A 25,833-nucleotide genomic window follows, 5' to 3' on the forward strand; every position below is an offset into this window, starting at 1 on the left:
CTGAGTCTGTCCTTGTTATTTGACGACTCCAGTATTAAGTTTTATTCAAACGTGGTTACCTAGATGCACAAAGGTAAAGTCTGACCCTGGAGCCAAAGAGGATGGTTGTTCAGCAAGTCGCTCTGATCTTCTTGTCTTGTCCATGAAGTTCTCAAGGTATTAAGAAGGGAGTTTTGGGGGATGGTGTAGGGTTGTCTTCAAATGACGCCCTTAACATCAGGCCAGGCAGACCAGGCTAGGCCTTGGCAAGCGCAGGTAGGTTGTTGCCTGCTGAGCTGGAGCAGCGCTTGGGGGTTAGAGCGGAGAGAGCTCAGAGGACCGGCCGAAGGGAGCCTGCTGGGGCAAGGTTGGAGGCTGGACTCTGTGCATCAGAATGCTCCTCTGTTTGTGTATTCTCAGTGTTTATTCTCCTGTGGTTTTCCTTTAGAATTTAGCAAAGCCTTCCAGCTCACTTAGGGTTGTGTTAAGTTGAAATAAGAAAAGCTAGTGTTCTGAATTTGTGAGATCATTAAAAAGTATATATTGCATTCCTGGGGGCCAGCATGGAGAAAGCAGTCATGATTAAAGTGAGAGAAAAACAAAGGGAGGAGAAAAGGGTTGAGGGGCCTACTCTAAGGCAGTTAACTTTTACCCCACCCAGGAGTCTCCACCTGGTGCTAAACTCAGCAGTTCTGGATTTATATTGTGTAAATCTTTTTCCCTCCCTTTCTCTCTCTCTTTCTCTCTCTCTCTCTTTTCTTTCTTTCTTCTTTTTCCCCTCTAACAACTAACTTATATTTCAAAAGTCCATTTGTTTGCCATTTATTTGAACTTAGAAGCAAACTTTTAAAAAGGGACCCAAGTTAGCGAGAAATTGTTTAACCCATAAGATCATTGAACTTTAGTACTTGTATTATCATTTGTAAACTAATTCATTCATCATATTTACTGAGGACCTACTATGTGCTAGACACTGTCCCAGGCACAGACATGAAAGAGAGCTCAAAACAAAATCCCCCTTCATATAACTTTTAAATGGAGAATACAATCAAGAGAGTCAGCTATATAGTTTGATAAATTCCATGATTGGCCGAAATACAAGGATTTACGTACAGTTGTATGTCACTTAACAACAGGATTGTGTTCTGAGAAATGCATCATTAGGTGATTTCATCACTGTGCGAATGTCACAGAGTGTACTTACACAAGGCTAGATGGCATAGCCTACTACACACCTAGGCTATATGATATAGCCGATTGCTCCTAGGCTGCAAACCTACACAGCACGTTACTACACTGAGTACTGTAGGCAATTGTAACACAGTGATAAGTGTTTATATATCTAAAAATAGAAAAGGCACAGTAAAAATATAGGATTATAGTATCATGGGACCATGTGGTCCATCATTGACCAAAACATTTTTATGCAGTGCATGACTTTATATATAAGATCCCTTTTGATAAGAATATTTTGCAGTCACAGTGCCTCAAGTTATGGTTCTCAGGAGCACACACCCCTGACCCGAGCCCAGTGGCAGATCCTCTTACTCACTATTCTCCACGCTGGTCCACACCTGCTAAGAGTGGAGGGGGGTCTGGTGGCAGAGATGAGGGCAGGGCAGGTGACTGAGTCTCTGCTAGCTTCCAGGAGGAAGGGAAGGAAGGAGAGGTGGGGACCAGAGTGAGGGGGGCTCTGCCAGAGATGACTTTCCCTAGAGGGGCTACGGCTCACAGGAGGATGACAACTTCACTCATCCCTCCATTTCAACAATCGATATCTGCTGTGTGCGTAGCACCATCCTAAGCTCTAGAGATACAACAGCAAACAAGAGCGTCAAAACTTACTCCAGTGGAGGGAGGCAGAAAAGACAAATTGGTACAAAGAATAGCTTTAGCTAGTTCTAAGTACAACAAAGAGGAGAAACAGAGCCAACGTGGCAGAGCATGGTGGGCAGAGGGGAGAGAGGCAGGCGGTGAGAGCAGAGAGCTGATCTGCACCCACGTCAGGTAGGAACTCAGGGGTCCTGCTACAACGTTTGGGTTGTATTCCAAGTACAGTGGAAGCCGGGGAAGAGTTGTAAGCAGGAGAGTGACAGGATCCAATTTACGTCTTTAAAGGAATACTCCAGTTGCTGTCTGGGGAATGGATCACAGGAAGCGAGAGTGAAAGCAGACCCACCAGTTAGGAGGTGACTGCAGCAGTCTGGGCAGAAGAATGTGGGGCTTGGCCCAGGCGGTGACAGTGGCAATGCAGGAGGTGGAAGTGCTCTGGGCATGTTTTGCAGGTAGGGCTGAAAGAGCCTGATGATGGCTTGGATATGAGGATAAGAGAAAATATGGAATCAGTGATGACTTCTAGGATTTTAGCTTGAACAAAACAGTGGTGGTCAGTGGTGATGGTGGTGCTATTTAAGGGGATGGGTGGCGGGAGGATCAGGGATTCAAAGGGGGATGAAATTTGAAGACATTTTATCCTTGGCTCAGCAGAGGATAGACCACTACCAGAAAAGGAGGAGGATTGTTCAAAAATACCATGTTCTTAAGTTGCAAATCATCTCTGCCTTTCCCTACGGCTTTCGGTTCATTTGCAATAGTTTGTTCATTCTGTATAAGCCTTGCCATTCTCCAGAGTGTTCCTGTCTTCCTCGCTAAAGAAAATTCAGGGCTGAAGAGAATTACTGTCTCTGAGTCTGCACTCAGAGAGTCATTGCTTCTGCTGAAAGACCTTTACATGTTCCATGAAAACTATTTCAGTGAATGGATTCAAGTAGATATTAACCAGTAAATACAGATCCTAATGGCCTATGACCTGTACCTAAATAGATGTTTTAGTGTAAACAATCTGATTGCAGGAGATAGAGACCTTGGGAGGGAATTTGCAGAAAAATGATCATAGGGGTTGACTAAGGGGTTGAGGGGCAGGTAGGAAGAAGCACAGAGAAAGGGTGGTAACTGATCAGCATCAGGGACTTCAGGGTTAAGAAATCTCTGTTCTTCCCTGGGATACCATAAGGGCAGATTTCCTCAAAGGCAGCTCAAATTGTTTTGGGAGTCAAAAGGTGACCTCAGCAGTGATATGATCATATAACTCATGGACTATCAGGGAAATAATCAGGAAAACCCAGGTAATGTAGAGGGAGTCTCCTACCCCTGTACTAACCAAGAGAAGTATGCAGAGACTATTTGCATAAATCTTAAAGCTAATGTCTCAAGGGGGGCTATAACTAAGCATCCTCAGGATTATGGCTCTGAGAAACACGATACTGCCTGTGTGCTACTGAAGGGAGTAGTAGTAATAGGATCTCTCCGCTGCCTCCAGTTGCTGGGAGGGGGAAACCCGTGCAGTCAGACCCACTCTGTTTCCTAGAGCCTGTCACTTCCTGCCAAAGAAGCACTGGCGATTGATGCACTGCAATGATGTCATTGTCGAATTCTCTGGATCAGAGAGAGAAAGGGAGTTCCTGCTGAACAGAACTCGGAAAAAAGTGATTGATGATTGCTTTAACTGGCTCACATAGCTGGTCTTGCCACCAGGTGGGCTTGGGGAAACAATGCAAAATGACAGGCAGAAATCAGAGAGACAGAGGCAAGGTTAGTGGATTTGAAACACCTGCCTTACATTGCCGTCTGCGACCCTGATTCTGACCATGGTCTTGGGTTTCTATGTCTTAGTTTCCCTACTTAGTAAATGGTAATGATAACTGGATCATAGACTATGTGTTTGTTGGAAAACCCCATAATATTAAGTATCTTACCTTAAAATACTGTCTGGGCATAGCAAATTATTTAGATATAGAGGTAAAAATATAAATATAGATATAGATACAGATATATAGCCATAGACACACACCCCGTGCAGCTATGCCCATTCCTTAACGCCCTACCAGTGACGCCCCACCCCCTGAGTGACACTGGCCTCCTTGCTGTTCAAACACATGGAGGTCGTTCCTACCCTAGGGCCTTTGCACCTGCTGACCCTGATGCTGTAATGCACTTCCTCCCTGTGTTTGCGTGTCTTGTTCTTCAGCGTCATTAGATACTACCTACTCAGAAAAGCTTTTCTTGACCTTCCTTCCTATCCGAAATAGCACCACCTGTCTATCCTTGGCAGCTGCTCACTCTATTATTTTTTCACTGTATTTATCACCTCCTGCCATTATCATGCTTAGGTATTTGTTTATTTACATACAGTCTGTGTCTCCCACTGAAATGCGTGCTCCATGAGGATACGGAGCTTATTCACTTGCTTGTCCCTGGTGCCCTGGTGCTCCACACCCAGTAGGTAGCTCAATATATTTTTGCCGAATGAGTGAATTTTACCAAAACAAACAAATGATTATCAACCCGGTGATTTAAAAAAGCAATTTATACTCTGTGCAATAAGGGTTTAAGAATCCTAAACATACTATAATAGTTTTTCCTGTTGTCTGCTGTGGTGGAAACGGACAGTCCTTTGAGAGAGAGGGAGTTTGCCTCTAGTTTGACATCTCCAGGCTTGAGTTACTCTGCAGCACTCTGGTCTGACTTAAGGCTGTGGAGCTATGGTGGTGGGGCAGACTGGGGAGAGATCTCCTGTAGGAGCAGTGGTACTGCTGGGGGCTGGCCTGGGGACATTAGACCTCCTATCATTAGTCTCCACCTGCCCCCATGACCTCTCCAGCCATCATGGCTAAGCAGACGTGGGGCTGTGCCAAGGCAGCTTCAAGATGAGCCACTCTTACCTCCACGCCAGACAGCCTCTCCAAGACCCTCCCACGCGGAGATTCTGATGGGGCTAGAGTCAGATGCTTCACGGAGTGGCCAACGGGATATGCCACAGGAGGAACAAAGAGAAGGACCCCTTGGGATTGGGCACCCAGTGTCCCGTTCTTGCTGGCCTCTCCCGGCACCCTGGCACCCTCTCCTCTGCAGAGGTGTCAGTCACTTTAGCTCATTAATCGTTGCCTCCAGTGGCTTTCCTTGGTAATTTATCCCATGTGTTCATTACCCTGTGTACAACATACACCTGTTTCCTTCTCTACAGTTTAACTTGGACATGGGTGTCCCTCTCTAAAGCAGCGTGGCTGCTGTCCGTTTCTTCATTTTCACACTCTGGACGCCCCTCTGGGCACCAAGGGGTCAGAGCCGGCAGCCCCACTAGGGCTTACAGGACACTGCCTTTTTGGCTTTAGCCCCTGTTCTCCTTCCACATTTATTTCATATGGTATTTTCTATCCGCTGAGACCATTGCCTGAGGGAACGAGATGCAACCCATTCCTGTGACAAATAGTGCTGGGCTGTTCTTCCCCTCGTGAAGCCTGTAGTCCAGACGTGCAGGGAAGCAGCAAACATGTAAGCACACACGCAACCACATCCTGAGTGGAAAGTGCTGCCACGCTACCCAACAGGGGAACCCACTTCTGATGTTAAGAACGTGGCATTGAAGGTAAGTCCTGTTGGACGAGAAGTTAGCCAGGTAAAAACGGAGGAGCAGGGTGTTTGAAGGACCCAAGCTGAGAAAGAGCTAAGGGCATTTAGGAAACAGAGGGAAGATCAAAATGCTTGGGACAGCAAAACAGCAAGGAAAGGGCAGGACAGCAGGAGAGGAGGCGGAGAAGAAGGCACTCAGGTAAGGCAGGGCGCTGGCTCCAGCCATTGCAACAACTTTTAATTTGATCCTAAGGGCAATGGGAAGTCATTGAGGAGTTTGTGGCAGAAAAACAAATGATGTGATACAATTAATATTTGAAGACTATTGCTCTGGCTATTGCATGGACAGTGCGTTGGAGAAAGGTAGGAAGGGACATGGGAGAGGTGATTGCAGTGGCGGGGAGGTGACGGAACTGCAGCATCTATCAAAATGGAGGTGGAAAGAAGTAGACAGGCTTGAGATGTCTTTGGAAGGATGATGTCCTTGGAAACACACCTCAGAGAATTCCCCCAGCCCTCAACTGCGTACTTCAGGACTGTAGCTGGTGGAAAGGTGACCCCCGCTTACGGTTAGGCCAATGTCTCTGTTACGTGCAGTAGCAGGCAGTGGCACCTCACCGATGTGGCCTCTTCATCCCTGCGTTGGCTCGGCCCATGATTCGCCGGCTCATGAGATAATACATGTAAAGTTCTCGGTTGTGCCTAGCACATGGTAGGCCTGCAACAAATGGTGGCAAGATGTTAAACATTAGCCACATGGCTAAACACAAAATCAGCACAGCAGCCTCTGAGGGCACGCAGCCAACCCCTTCTTCTCAGGAAACTTTGGTGAGGAATCGACACCTTGCAACAGGGGACAGGGAATATCTTCTTTGAAAAACCTTCTCTCCTGCTATTTCCCACGAGCTAGTTTTCCTACTCTCCCTCCATGTGATCCTCTGGACATCCTGACAAACGTTTGGGTGTCCTATTCTCAACCCTTAGTGTAAGGGAGCTGAAAGCATCACTAGGTTAAGGAGCGGGCTGCCCTGTATCAGTGGTGGGACACACCATTCATTGACATTCCCACTCCAGCATCCATGCTCTGTCTTGCATTGTGGTCATAGAACACGCTCTGGAGGGCAAGGCTGTATCTCATTCAACTTTATTTCCCCACAGTGCACATGGTACTAACTAAATACACACGTGTTGAAATGTACTGAAATAAAGATAGGCAAAAAGAAGCGAGAGTAGTGATATATTACATGTGGATTGGGAGTTACCACTTAAGCCATACTTTACGTCAGCTACTTCACTTGAGCCTTGCAGGTAAGATGCAATGAGTATCATCGTCCCCCATTCTATAAATGAAAACCTGTGGCTTAGAGGGTGGCATCACGTTGCCCAAAGCCACGTGGAGAGTTGTCGTAAGCACAGGTGGCCCCAGGCTTCCACCGTAGGTCACCTTGTTGCAGATTCCAGGAGGAGGAAGAGCACTGACATGGAGTGCAGCGTGAAGGATGCCCCCGAGGCTTGTGTGGTGGGGCAGGAAGGTATAAAATCCTGGGACAGAGCTTTTGCTGTTATTCCAGGGCATTGCCTGAATGTTTCCTTTTGCTTAAGTCCCAGCCACACGGCTGTTCTCCAAGGGGAGCACCACCCTTCTAGCCTGTTGGGAAAGTTCATAGGCTTTATTTAGGCTTATAGGTTTTATTCCTTTTTAGATGCAATATAGAGACTCTAAGACATTAAGTAATTGATTTATGTTCAGCTAGTTAGTATGTGGCAGAGCTAGAATAGGAAACAAGGTCTGTGGACTGCAAAGCCCATACGCTTCTGCTACCAGTGCTTTTGGGCACAATTTGGTGTCTCTGGACCAGAGACTTATGAAACGGCAAAATAAACATGGCCCATGGTTCTAAAGCGTCAATTTTAATAAATGACTTGGGGACAAAACATTACTTTTCATAGTGCACTAGGAAGTCTAATGCAACTTTTATATCAGATGTTAAAGATGAAATATAAGACTTTAAAGAAATTCCACACTTTCTGTAAACACCTAGGCTAGGTCCCAATTACTCTCCACCTCCTCAACCTTTTACTTCTTTCTGCAGCATCGGCTGCTTTGGTGGAAAGATTCGAGAAGCACAGGGCTATGCTGCACCAGTTTTGCACAACACTGAGTTCCACTGTTCACCACTGTACAGAAAAGCAGCTGGTCAGAAACTGAGTTCCAGTTTCGAAATTGCAAAACAGCTGCTTCTTGTAACGGGTGCACTTTCCATGGGTATATTTTATCTGTAGGTCTATGTAAGGAGGTACAAAAAATGAGTTTTGAATGTAGGTCATGTCTTCAGCTCAGAGCATGACACACAGAGTAGGTGCCCAGTAATTGAGAGTTACTCTTACTATAGTATTTCTTAACTCCCACAATCACCCTTAGAACTCATGATGTCCTTTATGACCCAGGTCACAATTGCTATGCATTACATATGTCACAGGGATAGCAGAAAAAAAGACCATAATAATGCCAGGTTGGCATTTAGAGCTCCCTGGAGAAAGCAGCTCTGTTATTGTTACGCTCACGTGGACACAGACGTCAGTTTCTGTATCAGAATGAACTTAGACAGCTGGGAGGAAAGAGGACCTTATTCATTTTTAACTGGCTCTGATGCATTAAGTCCTCCTCTCTGGTTAATGATGAAATGTGGATTCTGGCAGAGTCTTCAGTGTTAACTAATAAACCGGGGTTAGTGGTGGCACAGCTGATCTCTCCACTTACTGGACACGATGCACCCGGGCAGCAGTAATCACAGTAATCACAGCTGATATGGAGAATGCTCTTTCTAACACAGAGATGTTTTTTCCTTTTTTCTTTCCTCCTCTGTTGACGAATCACTGCATTCTTCCTTTTCTAAAAGCTACTTGGAATATAAGCCTGAGTAATTTCCTTAGAAACAATTTTACATTGGAATTTTGGTACTAAACCCACATAATGCAATCATCTTTATGTAGAACAGTGACACGAATATATATTGCTCCTGCCTTCCTGCTTGCCTTTTCTCAGTACTGCGGCAGTCCCTGTGGCTTTTCACCATGAAAGGGCGTGATACTTTGGTCTCAAATGCTAAAAGTCAGATGGTCTCTTGGGTTAAAAACCATAATGCTCAGGAACCCATAAAAAGCTCAGTAACATTGAACATTTAAAAATGGCAGCTTGATGAAATATATGTCACTGGAATATACAACTTCCCGTTGCTGAGTGAAATATAAGCACAATAATCACATGCCAGGCAGCACGGTGTGTTAGTGCTTTCTAAAGGCTTCGTCCTCCCACTGATCCACTGGGAAACCCCCCATCAAGGTTAATAGGAGTTACTGGGGGGAGCTTCGTGGGAGGAGGAGAGCATGTTCTTACTGTTTAATTCCACTTTATTCTTAAAATGAAGAATTCTTGTTTCCAGATCCAAATGTAATTCTTAAACATCCGTGTGATTCTGGTTTTATTTATGCTTTACTGAGAGAGGAGACCTATTTGCTCCTGAGTAGAGCCAAATGTAAAATAAGATGAACCTACGATCACTTCTAAGACCGAGGGTCTTTAAATTGTGTGCACGAGCAGGGTGACTTCCCTAGGTCACAGCACAGTAGGACCCACAAGGGAGAAATGAGGCGACGTGGAGTCCAGGAAGCCATTCTGCTTTCATACACCTCACCAGGGAGTTTCCAGGTCTCCTCACCCTCCCTTAGTTTCCCCCCAGGGAAATTGGGAAGGGGTTGGGGGGATAGAGATTGCTCTGAGGTTTGCACTGGAAATGAACTGCATCTGGGGACAGCCGGTTTAGGCGACTTGCTAGGTGCCACAATTAGTAATAGCGAACCGTCAAGAGCTACCCAGGAAGGGAAGGGAGCAGTGGGAGTGGGCCTCACTTAGGAATATGAAGATCTGACAAAGGGACACTGATGTGGACTCTGGACCAGAATTGCCCTCCTTCTACTGTTCAGAGCTGTTCTTGCTCCCCTGGACTGCACTAGAATTAGAAGGGGAGCATTAGCAAGGAGACTGTTAGGAATATTTGTGTTCCCGCAAAATTCTTATGTCGAAGCCCTAAACCCGGTGTGACTGTATTTGGAGATGGGGACTCTCAGGAAGTATTAAGGTTAAATGATGTCAAAAGAGCAGGGCCCTGATCCAAAGAGACATCCGAGAGCTCTCTTTCTCTCTCTCTCTCTCTCTCTCTCTCTCTCTCTCCCCTCTGTGTGACTACACACCAAGAAGGCAACCATCTACTGGCCAGGAAGAGAGACCTCACCAGAAACCTAATTGGCCAGAACCTTGATCTTGGGCTTCTAGCCTCTGGAACTGTGAGAGAATAAGTTTCTGTTGTTTAAGCCACCCAGTCTGTGGTGGTTTGTTTTGACAGCCCAAGCAGACTAAGACAGAGACCCTTTCCCATCCCTGCCTCTGGCTCCTTGTCAGATTTGAGGTAAAATAGGAAGAGTGCCAAGCCAGACAGTCTTGGATCCATCACTTTACCTCCTGGGACCAGAGATTCCTCATCTCTTAAGTTGAAATAAAGAACATGTGTGACCTACCCCACAGGATTAGTGGAGAATAAAATATGGAGAATAGCAACAACAGTTAATATTTATTACATATTTAATATTTGCAAGAGCTTTATTTGTTTATTTTTAAGGAAAGTTCATTGAGGTATATTACATATATATAAATGGAGATATAGAAATAGATACGATATACACACATATAGTGGAATTTACCTCTTTTAGTGCACAGTTCTATGAATTTTGGCAAACACAGTTCTTTAACTGCAACCACAACCAAGACACAGAACATTTCCATCAGCCCTCAAATTCCCTGATGCCTTGTTAGAGCTAACTTGCCCTTCTCTACTCCCAGCACTGGGCAACCATAGGTTTTCTAGACCTCTAGTTTTGCCTTTTCAAGATTATCATATAAATGGCATCACCTAAGCCTTGCAAGTCTGGCTTCTTTCTAAGAGCATTTCTAATATCAACTCATTTGATCTTCGCAACAATATTTTGAGGTAGGTACAATTCTTATAGAGAGAACAAATGCGGAAATGCTATGACCAAGCAAAAAGTGCTAGACAAACATGAGATATTATTATTATTGTTATTTCTATATTTATTATTATTTTTTTTCAGTAGAATAAAAATGAAATCAAATTTCAATGGACATTTTGTATCGAATTTGTCTTCTCTGCTTATCTAGAATCCAAATGACAGGAGAGAGTGGTGACAGCTGTGTGATCTCCCCCTTCAAAACAGATGATAATTTGCCTTGTTCTAGCATGAAAGAGATTTAATGATGAAAAAATATTTGCAAAAATATTGTTAGCAATAAGGCCCAACACACCCTCTCTTTGACCAGTCCAAAAATACCTGGCCTTAAAGTTACTAAGTTATTACCCTTATGACTGCAATCAGATTGTTACTGTAAATGATAGAAGACAATGAAAGATATTCTAGGCTGCAAATAACAGCCATTTCAAGGGTAGTATAATGAATCCCCAGTGTAGGCGAGAGGGTACCAAGGCTGGCACCAGCTCTCTCTCCTCCTGACCCACTACCCCCAGCTGCATTCATTCGGGAGTCAGAGGCAAGGCAGAAAGCGCTGAACTGCTTCCCATGAAGTATCCCTGTGGTTCTGTAGCCACGTGCCCGGATGCAACCTATCACTCTTCATAATTGGAGAATTTGCATCTTCCTGGATGTGGTCACAGAGTACCCACAGTCTGACCACGATGGTTCCAGGGGCTTCCCAAAGGGGAAGGTTTTGTGGATGTTGTTTCTCTCTCTTGTTTTTAGCCTTCTATTACAGATGCAACACATAATAAATAAGTAAATAAGGTCCAGCTATTCCTTAAAGTTTACAGCTTTCATGAATTTTTAAGGAACAGGTCAGGAGAAACTGCTGAAACAAAGCGATGGAGCGTAGGGTGTGATGAGGAGGTCTAGGAGCCCCTTCAATATTTAATGCCAGCAAAAGCCTCTGACAACTAATCATCTCTTAATGGGGCCTGCCCTTTGGCCTGCATGTTTCTAAGGGAGTAAAATGTTTGGCTTCCAAACAAGTTATCTGTCATTCACTAAGTAAATACCACAAGCTGAAAGTGGCCTCCCAGGCATCATTGGTCTTTGCTAGTTGAGTTTAGAAGGTCCCAGATTAGCATTACTCTCCTCTAAATCACCAGCAGTTTCAGAGCCAGCTAGGCATTTGTTTTGGGTCTGTGGAAAAACTCCTGCCTACCAGTGTGCCTCTCACAAACACAGAAGGGAGACTCCGGAGGGAGGGAGAGGGAGCTGTGCAGATAAACATGATCATTTGGGGAAATAAGAGGCGAATTGGGCAAGACTAAATGCAACATTGGTGTTTGAACTGGGACTGGACAGGTGAGATTTGAAGAAAGAGGGACATAGGAATGGACAGGGTGAGCAATATTGAGAAGAATGGATACAGTAGGAGAAGAGAAGGTGACCAGGACACAAGGGGAATGATGGATGCATTTTACGGGATGCCCAACAGAAAGGGGAGAGCTAGGCTCGTCACCTCCTCTCTCATCTCCCGGTACCCTGGAGGAGGAACTATGCGCTCCTCATTGACTTGTACTGTGGATAAGGATGCTTTGCGTATTTGAAAAACAAGCAAACAAATAATAACGACAAAACATGAGAAAGAAACTAGATTCTAGGCATGAAGAGTGATGGCGTAGAGAACTGTCTTCAATACTGTTTGGTCAACGATTCATATTTACACTTGCTCAGCAAGCTCCCTAATTTCCCTAAATCCCAGTTTCCCAATGTAGAAAGAGAAATTGTTTGGTAAGCCACAAACAATTGAAATTCGCACAATTTACAACCTAATGACCACAGTGTGTATTTTGAATTTCTTGGGTAAGAAATAAATTTCTGTAGTTGAACTGATTAGATGTGTCTACTTTGATTTAAAAATAATAAAATCATTGATTTCTTATGCAAGTCATTTTCACGAAGGGCTTTTTAGTATTTTCTGCAGGATTTATTGTCTTGAAATACTTTTCAAACAGGTAGATTTAAAAGATGATAAGACCCAGATATTTTAACTAGAACACAGTTGTTATTTTTGTTTTTAACCAGATTATCCTATACATGTCACTATCAAAATTATGAGGTGCCCTAGCAATAAACATTAAGAGCTAAAAGAACAGTTATTTTCTTGATATTTTTTAAAACAGAACCCATTATTTTTCTCAACTTGATTTATTTTAGGCACTATGGAATTTCTTTTTGACCTCAGACCTCAGACATTATTCTGATTAGCTTTGCTGGTTTAACCAAGTTGCAGTGATTAGCAGCCCTGATGGGCATCCAGTCCTTTTATTGTTTTTCATGGTTTAACTTTCTTGTTTAGTCTCTCTCCATTTTCTCCAGCCCTCTCTCCATTTTCTCCAGCCTCAGACGAGATGAGATCCTAGTATCCATCTTTAGAAAAATACTCCCTCGTATCACGCATTATGACTCCATTCTCTGAATAGTCCCAGGTCTACACCACGGGCACACCCCCTGTCTGCTGTACAGACAGCAAACCAAGGAGTGGGATTTCTTATTAGAGAGCCTTTAGACTCCATGTGAACCCTGGTAAATTTGGTTGCATTTTGAGAAGTTGTGAATTTCTTTAAATGGTTCTTATTTGTAGCATCAAACAAGTGAGACTGTTTCCATTCATCTAATCTAAGGCTGGGTTCTATCAAAAGTTTAGAGAAATGATTGACAGACAGGAAAGTAGTGAAGACTGATCCCTTCCAAAGAACACATTGAGAATTCTCCCTCAAATAGCAGCACTCACAAAAAACCGACTTGAGGACATGGTATGCTTACTAACTGACACTCTCATCCCCTAGCAGACACAACTGCTCAGTGGCCATGCCTCTTGAGGCACTGTGATCCATTAGCAAGGGAAGGGAACGCTTGCTGTGTTTCCAGAGCTACACTAAGGGCACTTGATGATCCCTGAGCTGTAGCAGGGAGAGAGAGTTCCCTGAAGAGGTGGATCTTTAGCTTTCCTTTAGGAGACCTTTAGGAATCAGGGAAAAAGGAAAGGAGATGAAACTTGCCAAGAGTCCTGAGTAAGTTCTCCCTGGGCGAGGCACCACACTGAGCCTGCTGGCTGAACAGAGAGCATGTGTTGGAGACTGGAGAAGCCAGAAATGTAGAGTGACCCATTGGAATGAATACAGGATGTCCAGTGGAGAGAGGTTTTGTGTGTGGCTTCAGGTAAGCTACTTGAACTGTCTGAATTTTAGGGGCATTATTTCTAATATCTAGACAAGCCAATGTCTACCCCAAAGAGTAACTGTTGGGTTCAAGGGAGATAATTGAGTGGAAATTCTTTGTAAACAGTGAGGTACGATGTGTTGATGGATGGTTATGGTGGCACAGTAGGGGTGGGTGATTACAGAGCCACAGTGTTTTATACTGCAAATAAACACAAGCAGCCCTAACCCTTCACATTTTACCAATAGAGAAATAGGCCAAACCTAAGGGAACTTGCCCAAGCTGGTTAATAAATAGCATAGCAGGAACTAGAAATCCCAGCCTCTTGGGTTGAGGAAAATAAAATAGTGAGTCCAAGCCAACTCTCTAGCTAACTGGGATTCCCATCTTGCATCAGTTCAATCTGGTGGGTCCTGACCCAACTTGGTTGATGGAGAGCCTCTGAGGCACCACGGCACATCAGGCCATGCAGAGCAAGAATCTGCCTCTCACTCCCAGTGTCATACTTGGGATGGCATTCCATCTTACAAACATTTAAGCAAGGGCATGAGGGCAGGTTGCCAAAGTAGCACAATACAAAACAAATGTCTCATTGTGTTTGTTGCCGCACACTGTGTGGTTTTGTGTGGCCCCAAAACCATCAAGTGGCTGTGACTAGAATGTGACAGTAATTTGTAACAACAGCAACTCTCTCTCTTTTTTTGGTCTACTTTTGTGACATGCTCCAAAATCCTGAGAAAAGACTGCAAAAGAAACGTTCAGAAATGTTCTAAACGGATTTGAAAAACTTGTGAACCCTGTCTGAACTTTTATTAGATTGTCCCACCACTCACCCATTTGACATCAGAACAAGGAAAGCATTATTTATAACAGCACGTGTGAAATCTCAGAAGGCATTCTTGAAAGAATTAAAGGGAACAAAATCTGTCCCAAAGAGACTATAAGCAGAAAATAAATGATCAGATGAGAAAACATGTAAATCAAAATGTGAATCTTTATTTTCCCTCTCCTTTAAAGGAAACAGGCGCTTTTTCTTGGCCACTAGCCATACAGGACAGGGAACCTGGTACAGTGGCACTGGTGTCAGAGAAGCCACTTGGTCATGGCCAAGTGAGGAGTATGGCAGAGTCACCTGTGTTGATTCTTCTCCTTAGTGTCTCCAGGATGGCTGCTTCCCATGGAGGAAGTAAGATAGTGAGGGTCCCAGAGAAAGAAGCAACACCTTGGAAACATTTAGTACGTTACAATTTATAAAGCACTTTCACAAAAGTCTGCTTGAGTATTTGCTCATGGCAATCTTGGGAGGTATATATTGTTCCCTACCTGTTATAGTTGGAGAAACTTGGGCACAGAGAGGTTTGGCAACTAGTCAAGATTACTCAACTAGGAAACAGGCAAGTAAGTGCACTATGGAACCCAAAGTGTCTAACATCATGAATTGGGTCTCGCCCACTGCATTGCAGCTGCAAATGCCCAGGTGGAGATGGAAAACCTGGTCTCTTGCTACATTAACAAGTCCCAAAGTGTGTTTTTTAGCTGTCTGGTTCTAGGAGACATATAGAGGTGGTTCTCTCTCTCCCACAAACATACGTTCAAATTAGTTTAATTTACCATGTTAAAGTTAAATCATTTCTTTCCTGCCAGACTCTTCAGATACTTTAATAAAGCTCAGGGCATTATGAATCTTCTAGAAGTGAAGAGGGTTACAGGTTATAGTATATTTGACACACTTGATGTAGGACTTTTTAGAGGGAGCTAGCTTTTAACATTCTGAGGGACTGATGTTCAAAAGAACACCATGTTGGGTCATAATATCCCAGCCCTCTCGTTACCCCGACAGACCAATGTCTTCTGTTACCCCCGCACATCAATCATACATTCATCATAAATCTGGATTCTAATTTCAATATTTCCATAAAAGAAATAATTATATCGTTTTCACTAAGAACCTGGCCTTCTTACTCCACCTAAGTTTACACTGAAACCCTCCCAGCCATGTAGTTGCCTACCCTTTTGGGCCTTTTATTTTTTAGAATTTCTGTAAAATTCAAGGTGTCGCACTTACAAATAGCTCTTGCAGAAAGGCTCTTTGCAAGAAGTTATCCATTCCTTCCCAAAGAAAAATGCCTCTCTTAAGCCCTACACTTCTTTCAGCAAGATTAGCAGACACTTCCACTCGTTGTCCAAGATACTTCCCTTCCACGGATGTTTAAATAACACAGCTCTGACAGCACAGCAAGAAGACAAAGTCCCAGTGTTCATCGTGACCCCCACTTCTCTCAGTCGCTTTGACCACTGGGGTTGTGTTTTGTCTCATGAGAAAAAATAGTGACAACAAAATGTACAACTGAGCTAGTCGCACCCCTGCAGTACGGTGTGCTGATGTTATGAGCTCTTCTTTATAAGGTGGGGAAAAGGTTAAAATGGGCAATGTAAGAATAAGGTCCCTAGAGGAAGATATTATTTTTCCCTTTGATTCCACCCTGTCCTTATTTTTGCATGATAGTTAGAGCAATGCTGTTTTGTACCTTAGGAGGTCCCCAGTAAATGCTTGCTATGTGGATGAAAATGGTCTATTAGAAAGTTTAGCACATTAACTACCATGCGAGTTGTATTTAACTCATGCTAGTTTCGAGCCTGGGGCCACTCACAGGTCTCTTTACCTTGGGAGCTGCATGGTGCACAGGCAACTCACACTGCCATGCTGTAGCATGCATGTTATGGGTTGGGTGGCCCCCTGGGCAAACCCTGCAGTTGGTTCATGAAAATCCTACTTGTTGATGTTTTTATGGTTACAATTAACATTGACAATTTAATTGCATATAACTCAAGCGCAGAAAACAGTAACAAATTTTTCATTAGATTAGAAAGGATTGTTTTGTTTTTGAAGTTTTTATTCTATTTTCCTAATAAAACACCATGGCCCCAAGAAAAAAATTTTTTTCTAGTGTGGCAGTCAGTGTGTTAGACCTTAGTTCTATCTGCACCATGTGCCGAAGTGTCACCTCAGGCAAGATCCCATAACTGCTGAGAGCAATTTTGTCATTTGCAGACCAGAGATGCCACCAAGAGTCCTGGGTCCTTTGTGGTGTGTTCGTTAAATTAGATGGGACTGTGTATAGATGTCTTGTAAACTATCTGGAGCTCTACCAACGGTGCTTTCAGAGAATGGCAAGGAGACTGGCACTTTAGCTCCTTGGGCTATGGGGTGGAGGCACATTTTTCAGGCACTGTTATTTCCTTCCTTTAATAAATCATAAGTGGATTTCGAGAATTAGAATTGAACAGAAACTCTATGGTGCATTACTCTAAAAACTCAGGGGCCAAGTTATTCCAGGGATTAATAATCTTTGAAAATGTATGTGCCAAAGTGCCCAGCCTTTTCCCGGCACGTAGACAGAGGCGAAGTGTGCCCAGCCCTGCAGGGTGGTAGCCCCTGCAAGGCCACAAAGCAGTCCTCTTCTTGGTGCTGTCGTGTGTGCTGCCCAGACCTGGTGGGGCCATTCCACCTCTGTACTGTGAGTCCTGCTGAACATCTGGAAACTGGGTCCTCCATGTATAGTAGCAGATTCCCTTTCCCGAAGTCCTGGGCACACGAGAGTCACAGGGCTGTAACAGGGAGGGTATTCACCAGGCCATAAATGTGCCGAGATGGCTGCGCGGATTTACCGTCCACATCCTTTCTGCTTGGCCGGTGCCTGTGCCACACTGGCTGTGGTTTGAGTATCAACCCAGAGGGTGAGTGTTGCCACCACCTTCAGACATATCAGGCAGGTCCATGAGAGACGACCTGTCACTGCTGAGAGAGAAGGAAATCACCAAGCACATTAGACGTCTCCGACACTTGAGCTCCTTGGGCTACAGGGTGGAGGCACATTTTTCAGGCACTGTTATTTCCTTCCTTTAATGAATCATAAATGGACTTTGAGAATTAGAATGGGGCACAGACTCTATGGGACATTACTCTAAAAACACAGGGGCTGAGAGTTGTCTTCGAGGTCTAGCTCCCGCTGTAGTGTAAGCCCACCTGCTGCCAGGTGTCGGGCATGTCCTGTAGCCTGGTAGAGGCTGGGGATCACAGGATGAAAAACAGGAGCTGCCAGCCATGGGGCAGCTGTGCAGAAATCTGTTCATGGCTTTAAAATCACAGCCCTGATGTGCTACAAGCCTGAAAATGAAATTCCTAACTTTCCTCCATGAAGTAAGAAATCAAAAACAAGTTTACTTTATCAAAGAAAACTCTCTTTGCCTGTGCTAATGCGATTGGCGTCTGGTGCCTCAACCTCAGTGTTTTCACTAAAATGGGCATTTAAAAAATGTATTTATTTATTGCTGTAAATAATATAAGTAGCAGTGTTCTGTAGTAGATGAAAGTCTTGAGCTTGGAGTCCAGAAACCTGAGTTCTTTGTGTCTATAAGCAACCTGAACCTCAGTTGCCTTATCTGGAAAATGGGAATAGAAACTTCTCAGCCCACTACTGGATTGTGGTGAGGGGGTCTGAATCAGCACTGTGCACACCTAACACCCGAAAGCAGAAAGAGGCTCTGACTTTGTCAAGGAAGTAGAGTCACTGGCAGGTCATTTTGGATGCAGAGCCCTTACCTGTCATCCTGATCAAAGTTATCCTGTTATTTACAAGGTTGAGCCATCCTCCTACCAGAGAGTACGTGTGTGTGTGTGTGTGTGTGTGTGTGTGTGTGTGTGTGTTTGTCTGTGTCCAAGATGAATATCCATCTAATCACCATCTCTGCTCCTATCTGGTTTTGAAACAAAGAGAATCACAAATAATATGAAAAAATTATTTTGATCATTCCTTGCCCTCTGTCTCTGTTGCTTGAGATTGTGAAGAAATCATACATTCCTTATATGATTATAAGTAATTAAAATTAATAAGTACAAAAAAGGAAAGAAAACAACATCCCCCCACAGTCGTCCCTTCCACACCTGGTTCCGGGGTGACTGACACCTCCTTGTTGATCCCTTTCCCTGCAGGTCGGTGGCCACACGATGCTTCCCATCCGATGGATGCCTCCAGAGAGCATCATGTACAGGAAGTTCACCACGGAGAGTGACGTCTGGAGCCTGGGGGTCGTGTTGTGGGAGATCTTCACCTACGGCAAACAGCCCTGGTACCAGCTGTCCAACAACGAGGTGTGCAGTGGGCCTGGCCGAGACCCCAGCCTTGGCTGAGACTCCAGAGGCAGCCTCTGCGGGGGTTTCCTTTAGGGCTGGAAGTCAGGACATGATCCTATGTGGCTTCATTGGGGGCAGCACTTCCCAGATAGCCTGCTATGTATCTAAATTTCATGGTCAAAGTATAGTCGCTCATGAATTTAAGAGTTTTGGAGGAAGAAAGGCACAGTATTTGCCAATTTGGCCTCACTCCTCTGGTGAGGGCACTGAAGAGCCACCTCCTGCCGCTCAGGTGATGAATTAACAGCAGATGTAGCATCCCAGCACCCTACGGTCCAGACAGGTTTTTGGTATTGTTCCAATGACGTTTCAAGCTTCTTCCATTTTTACACGTTTCACTAGATCATTAACTTTCAGTGAAAAATGCAAGCATTTTGTTTTCCTGTTCTAACCTTTTTGCAAATATGTCTATATATGAGGCACAGCTTCTTGGTCAAGCACCCCACATCTAGTGAGGTCCATGTCTGTCTTTCTACTCCATTCCATCATCCAGTATGACTGCTCATGTCTGTAGCCTGAGGGGTGCCCGGTCAGTCAGCGCCTTAACACAACAGGGACTCGGGTTCCATCTCAGGACGGTAAAAACTAAAACCCATGGGAGTTCCGGTGTGAGGTTTGGGAGCATTCCATATAAATTATTTCTCCACCAGTTTTGTGACATGAGAGTGGCTTGGAAAAGTGGAGATAATCCAATCGAATTCACATTGATATAAACCAATCGAGGTTAAACGATGTAATAATTGCTCACTTCCTTCTGAGAAAAATAAACAGTGAAAAGCCCTGTCTTCTGCCCTTCTTTGTTCTGACATGTCTTTGCTTGGCATTGCTTTTCCTCCCGTCTCATCCTGTCTTTGATCTCCCCATGCAGGTGATAGAATGCATCACTCAGGGCCGAGTCCTGCAGCGGCCCCGCACCTGCCCCCAGGAGGTGTACGAGCTGATGCTGGGGTGCTGGCAGCGGGAGCCCCACATGAGGAAGAACATCAAGGGCATCCACACCCTCCTTCAGAACTTGGCCAAGGCATCTCCGGTCTACCTGGATATTCTAGGCTAGGGCCCTTCCCCCAGACCGATCCTTCCCGACGCACTCCTCAGACGGGCCGAGAGGATGAACATCTTTTAACTGCCGCTGGAAGCCCCGAGCTGCTCTCCTTCACTGACAGTATTAACAGCAGAGATGGCGAGAAGCTCTCGGAGGGAAGCCGCGTGGACTTCTCCATCCGTAGACGCAGTATTGACTTCTTTTTGGCATTATCTCTTTCTCTCTTTCCATCTCCCTTGGTTTGTTCCTTTCTTTTCTTTTTCTTTCCTTTTTCTTTTCTTGGTCTTCCCTGCTTCACAGTTCGCGCCCTTTCTTTTCGATCAATCTGGCTTCCGCATTACTATTAACTCTGCATAGACAAAGGCCTTAACAAACCTAATTTGTTATATCAGCAGACACTTCGGTTTGCCCACCACAACTAACAATGCCTTGTTGTATTCCTGCCTTTGATGTGGATGAAAAAAAGGGAAAACAAATATTTGACTTAAACTTTGTCACTTCTGCTGTACAGACATCGAGAGTTTCTATGGATTCACTTCTATTTATTTATTATTATTACTGTTCTTATTGTTTTTGGATGGCTTAAGCCCGTGTGTGAAAAGGAAAACTGTGTTCAATCTGGGAAGCCTTTATATATGGGAGATTAAAACCAGAGAGAAAGAAGATTTATTATAAACCGCTGTATGGGAGGAACAAAGACAACCATTGGGATCAGCTGGCATCAGTCCCTACTTAGGAACAACCCAGCGACTGTTAGCTGGGAGGAATGTATTCGGCACCTTCCCCTGAGGACCTTTCTGAGGAGTAAAAAGACTGTTGAACTCTGTGCCATGGACTATTCTTTGCCCATCACCAGAAATACTAGCGTGCAGTAGAGAGAAAAGATGGCTTCCGTGAGACACAAGATGGCACATCATTCGCTTAGACACAGCCCTGACTTTGTAGGTCGCAACGATAGCACTGGTTTGTTTTTCAAGTGTTATCCACTGATCCTTTGTCAAGTTCAGTCAAGGTGGATTTGTGTCCAGAGATCATTTCAGGGTCAGGTGGGAAAGCCAAGAACTTGGAAAAGATAGGACAAGCTATAAATTTGGAGGCAAGTTTCTCTTATATTGAACTTTTCAGATAGCACTTCCCTCTGACCCCCAACTTCTACTCCCACCGTCCTTTTAACTGTGCAAGCAAAATTGTGCATGGTCTTCGTGGATTAATACCTTGTGTGCAGAAACTACCACTCCAGACACAGTGCCCCTGGTAGGCAAAGCAGATCCATGAAAGGTATGACTTATACAATTAGGGGAAGCTAACGGAGTCATAGCTGAGGATAAATGTCTCTGCCTTGTATGGTGGTGATGGGTTTTAATGAATATGGACCCTGAAACGTGGATACCCTCATCCACGTGGAACCCACAGAACTGTGGGGAGGGCAGAATCAATCCCTGAGGGAGAGGAAACCTCACCCTGAAGACATCACATGCGTTAATGTTCAGTGTACACAGGCCAAGTCCCTTGCTCTGGGCTCTGGTTGGGAGAGTGGTTTCATTCCAAGTGTACCGCACTGTCAGTATGCTGTTTTTGTTTTCTTCACTCCATTAAAAAAGTCAAAATAAAATTTTGGCACAGCATGCCAATGGGAGGCTGTGCCCAGACTGAGCATTGGAGGTGTGCTTCTGGGCATAGTCATTGGTTTTGCAAAAAGAGGGCGTAAATTCATATAGAAATTTACACTTATTTGGATGGTCAGATATACCAAGGAAGAAAAATATTTCTGTTCCTCAAGAAAACTTGCTACCCTCTGTGAGGGGAATTTTGCTAAACTTGACATCTTTATAACATGAGCCAGATTGAAAGGGAGTGATTTTAATTCATCTTAGGTCATGTTATTTCATATTTGTTTCTGAAGGTGCAATAGCTCTGTTTTAGGTTTTGCTTGTGCCCGTTAATTACTGGAACACTTTGTTTTCCATTATAGGCATTGAAAGCCGGTTTTCAAAAATCCAAAAATGTAAATTACCCGAGAACAAAAGGAAATCCAGTCGCATCTGTGGTCAAACAAGGGGGTTGGACAATATGAACCTTACAGTCCCTTTGAGTTCTGTGCTGGCCTAGGAGAGATGGGGTTTGAGTTGTTTGTTCTCTTTGGCAGTGAAAAAAAAACCCTCCAGAATACACATAATAATCTAACGAAAGCCATATCTCAATGATATATACGTGCATGTGTATATCCTATTAAGGATCCACGGTACTGTTAAAACACTGTGGAACCCCGTGAAGCAGGAAGGAAGGGGCAGATTTGTATTCTCACTTCTCTAAATTCCATCAGCGATGACCTGAAAACCTACGCAGGTTTGGTACCTGTGCATGTCCGGCCAGCTGCTCTGGGGGAAGAAGCTGCAATTATTTTATTTTAAGAGAGCAAAGGAGGTACTACTTTAAGGGATCAAATGCAAGGAGGGCTGTGCAGTGTAAGGCAGATGAGAAGATGGGAGCATTCCATTCCAGTTGTACGTTTTCCTCTGAAAGCAAAAAAAAAAAAAATAAATTCTCCTTACACCTTCCAACAAGTCCCTCAAGGTCTTGAAAGGTTCTATGCAAGTGCAAAGTTTTATAGTTACTTATATTACTGATTATTATTGTTTCCTCTGTTGTCTCAAGAGTATGTGCTGACTTCAGAGACGTCTTGCATTGAAAGAATATTGATTGCTTTAAAGTAGCTGAATGAGCCACAGAATATCTTAAAATACTTGTCACTGTCCCTCCAACACTTCCTTTCTCATGGTCTAATTTTTAGAAAAATAGTAGCATCCTCATTCTAAAATGTAATGGTCACCAAATATGGCCTACCATCAAAGATGCTAAAAACTACAGCAGTAGCAGTGATAAACCTGACTCTCTAGCCCAGACCCAGCCTGACAATCATTTCCGTTTACAAATTTTTTAATAGTTTTCCAAACACTTTTCACACATGTTAGCAAATTATTCCTGTTTTTTATAGGTGAGGAAATTGAGACTCAAAGAAGCTCAGATGCATGCTAGAAGTCTCCAGCTTAGCTTCTGGCACCACTGGGACTTAATCCAAGTACTCTGACTCTGAACTTCATGATTCTGTCCACTAGAAACTCTAATATTGAAACGAGCATTCAGGAGAGAAAGCACGCTAACAAATTCACGAAGCAGGGTGTGAAGTTAGAAGAATAAAAGGAAATACATGAGTTGACAAGCAGCTGAGATACTGTGATATATAATCATGCTTTTAGCTTCAGCTAAATCCTTGTACACTGAACCAATGTCATAATCAGGCTTATTTAGAAAACACTTTGAACTATGCTATAAAAGATTATATCAGAATTCATATTATACATGTGTTCACATCAGTGCTACCTGTGATATTTTCATGTATTTATATATGTGTTATAAATACTTGATTTATACATATACAAATGCACATACATAGTGTGTTTGTGTGTTTATGTATAAATTTATAGGCACACAATAATAGAGATAATTATAAGTAGGGTGCAGTATGAATAATTTGCTTAAAATCTGCTAAATAACCAAAACTTTGCAATGTCCTCTTGCTGTTAGTGCTCCCATTCTCCATGTGGGTAGGACTACATCACACTTTTTAACTCTGTGCAGTACTGCATGGGTGGAAGGCATATTTAAGATAATGTGCTTCCCAAAACAACTGAATAAAAGCCATCCCACCACACTGAATCCTTTCTCTGGTTCCTTGCAAAGGAAAATGAGGACCGAATTAGATCATTTTATATAAAGGTCCAGGAAAGGAAAATGGATTTTTTGTTTTGTCTTTGTGCGCATTTGTGTTATGCTCACCTTGTCCTCGTCCCACTGTGATCCCCTTACACTTGTGTTCAGAGTCTAAGCATTCAAGGTGTAAATTGGAATGTTGGGAGCCCAGTGTCTCGAAGGCCAATAGTGAGAAATCCAAGACCCCACGGCGAGATGAGCTAGTCTTAGGGATTCCCACATCCGAGTATGAATGTACCAACCAAGAGTGGAGAATGCTGTCCTTTGCAAAGCATCGTGACAACAGGATTTCCTGGTCCAGAATGGGATTTTTATCTTTATTTTACCTTTCTTTTTGCAAACTGGACAGTCTATTTCACCAATAATGTTAAATTATATCTAATCAAATAAATGACTGTATATACACACATACCTTCAATTCTTTTGCTTCCCTAGTTTTTATTTTTCCTCTCCTGTTTGAGGACCTTTATTTTTAATGTTGACCTTTGGTTTGGCCATATATCACTGTTACAGAAAATCCCATGAGAGGAATGGCCAGTGACCCAACTCCCCAAATGTCTAAGTTAGTTAGTAGTTAAAGCCGATTCTTTACAATGCTTAATTGGAATGTGGACACTCTGAGGTTGTGATAGCTTGCACATGAATTTCAAATATTATTCTAAAGAATTAGGGGTGGGAGGGATTTATAGTTTAAAATGACAGTGCAGGAAGGGGTATTTTCTTGTTGTCAGGGCTGGAATGAATCACTCCTGCTCAAATGAAAGGTTCTGGAATATCCTTAGTTTTTGCATTTCTCCCCCTTCTTTTCCTTTGACCTTTATTTATTGAATTATGTATTTATTTATTTATGTATCTATTTTTGCTCCATTCATCACAAACACAAAGCAAAGCAAAAAATATATATGTGTATGTATATGTGTTGCAGGCAAAACACTGTGAATTTCACAACCACCACCAAGCAACTATTTTGCCATCTTAACATATGTCTCAGGAGATGAAATGGGAAAAGATGGGGATGTCATTTTTCAGTCTATGCGTTCGAGGCCAGGTCCATGTTTATTTTCTTTCTTTGGTCCATGCATTAATGAAAATGATCCTGAGTGAAGGTTGACTGAATGTTCAACATACTGGAGCAAGCATAACAAAAAGCTGCTAGTAGCCACGTGTTTGAATAGGAAAAAAAAAAAAATGGAGAAAATGAAATGTAATGTAAAGGCCTACATCTTGCAGCTTGTATATCTTACTATTGCTTAAAAAATGTATAAAACAGCTGGAAATGTTTTAAATACAAGGTCTTTGAATTAAATGTGGATTTTAAAATATGTAATCCCTCGACAAATGACCAAATTATGGTGAACTATTGCTCCCTGTGTTCCTTGATCATTACCTATGACTTACAAATCTGCCTGGAGATGTGGACACTCTGCATTTGCTGCTGTATCTGGAGAGATGTTTGTATATATCCGGGCCATATACACACACATTTCAATATCTCTCTGCAGATATATTTCCCCTTCAATAGTGACCTGGTATTTGGAACTCTCTATCTTTTCATCTGGTTTCTTTTCCTTTTAATGTGACGTCTCTGTGCCAATACTTACCAGTTCTTGTTTTACAATCTGTTTTGAGGTCCATTGCTTTACTAAGACCCACTGCATCTTGGCTGATTTCAAAGTGACACCTGAATACAGTGTTTCAAAAAAAAAAAAAAAAAGTTTTGTTTGTAAATCATGTGACCAGCTTCTCTCAACCTGACATGGAAAGTCTCTTGTACTACAGTGTATTTAATATAAATGATGTCTTACAATAAATAACATCCTCCAAAAGAGAGACTAAAAGTGGTATGATGATTACTTCTTAAAAATGTATAGAATTTCCACAAAGCATGGTGTGCTCTTTTTTCTATATGAATGTAGTATTATGGTTTTTTGTTTGTTGTTTGTTTGTTTTCTAGAGACAGAGTCTCACTGTGTTGCCCAGGCTGGAGCACAGTGGCATTCGCAGGTGTGATCATAGTGCACTACAGCCTCAAACTCCTGGGCTAAAGCAATCCTCCAGCCTCAGTCTTCTGAGTAGCCGGGACTACAGGTGCATGCCACCGTACCCAGCTCTAATGCATGTATTTTTAGATATGGTCACTGAAGATGCCTGCAGTGTTCACTAG

The 25,833-nt window shown here is 43.3% G+C and overlaps 1 protein-coding gene across 1 annotated transcript in view; it reads left to right on the top strand.

Moving 5' to 3' along the window:
* NTRK2 (neurotrophic tyrosine kinase, receptor, type 2) overlaps nucleotides 1–25,507 on the top strand; it is a 353,532-nt gene extending 328,025 nt beyond the window's left edge. The window contains exons 20-21 of the mRNA XM_012640056.1: nucleotides 18,656–18,814; nucleotides 19,725–25,507. Coding sequence (XP_012495510.1) covers nucleotides 18,656–18,814; nucleotides 19,725–19,910 — 345 coding nt within the window. The 3' untranslated portion in view covers nucleotides 19,911–25,507. The remainder of the gene's footprint in view (nucleotides 1–18,655; nucleotides 18,815–19,724) is intronic.
* The last annotated feature ends 326 nt before the right edge of the window (nucleotides 25,508–25,833 follow it).

The sequence above is a fragment of the Propithecus coquereli genome, unplaced genomic scaffold, assembly GCF_000956105.1.
Source record: "Propithecus coquereli isolate 6110/MARCELLA unplaced genomic scaffold, Pcoq_1.0 Scaffold147, whole genome shotgun sequence".
NCBI lineage: Eukaryota > Metazoa > Chordata > Mammalia > Primates > Indriidae > Propithecus > Propithecus coquereli.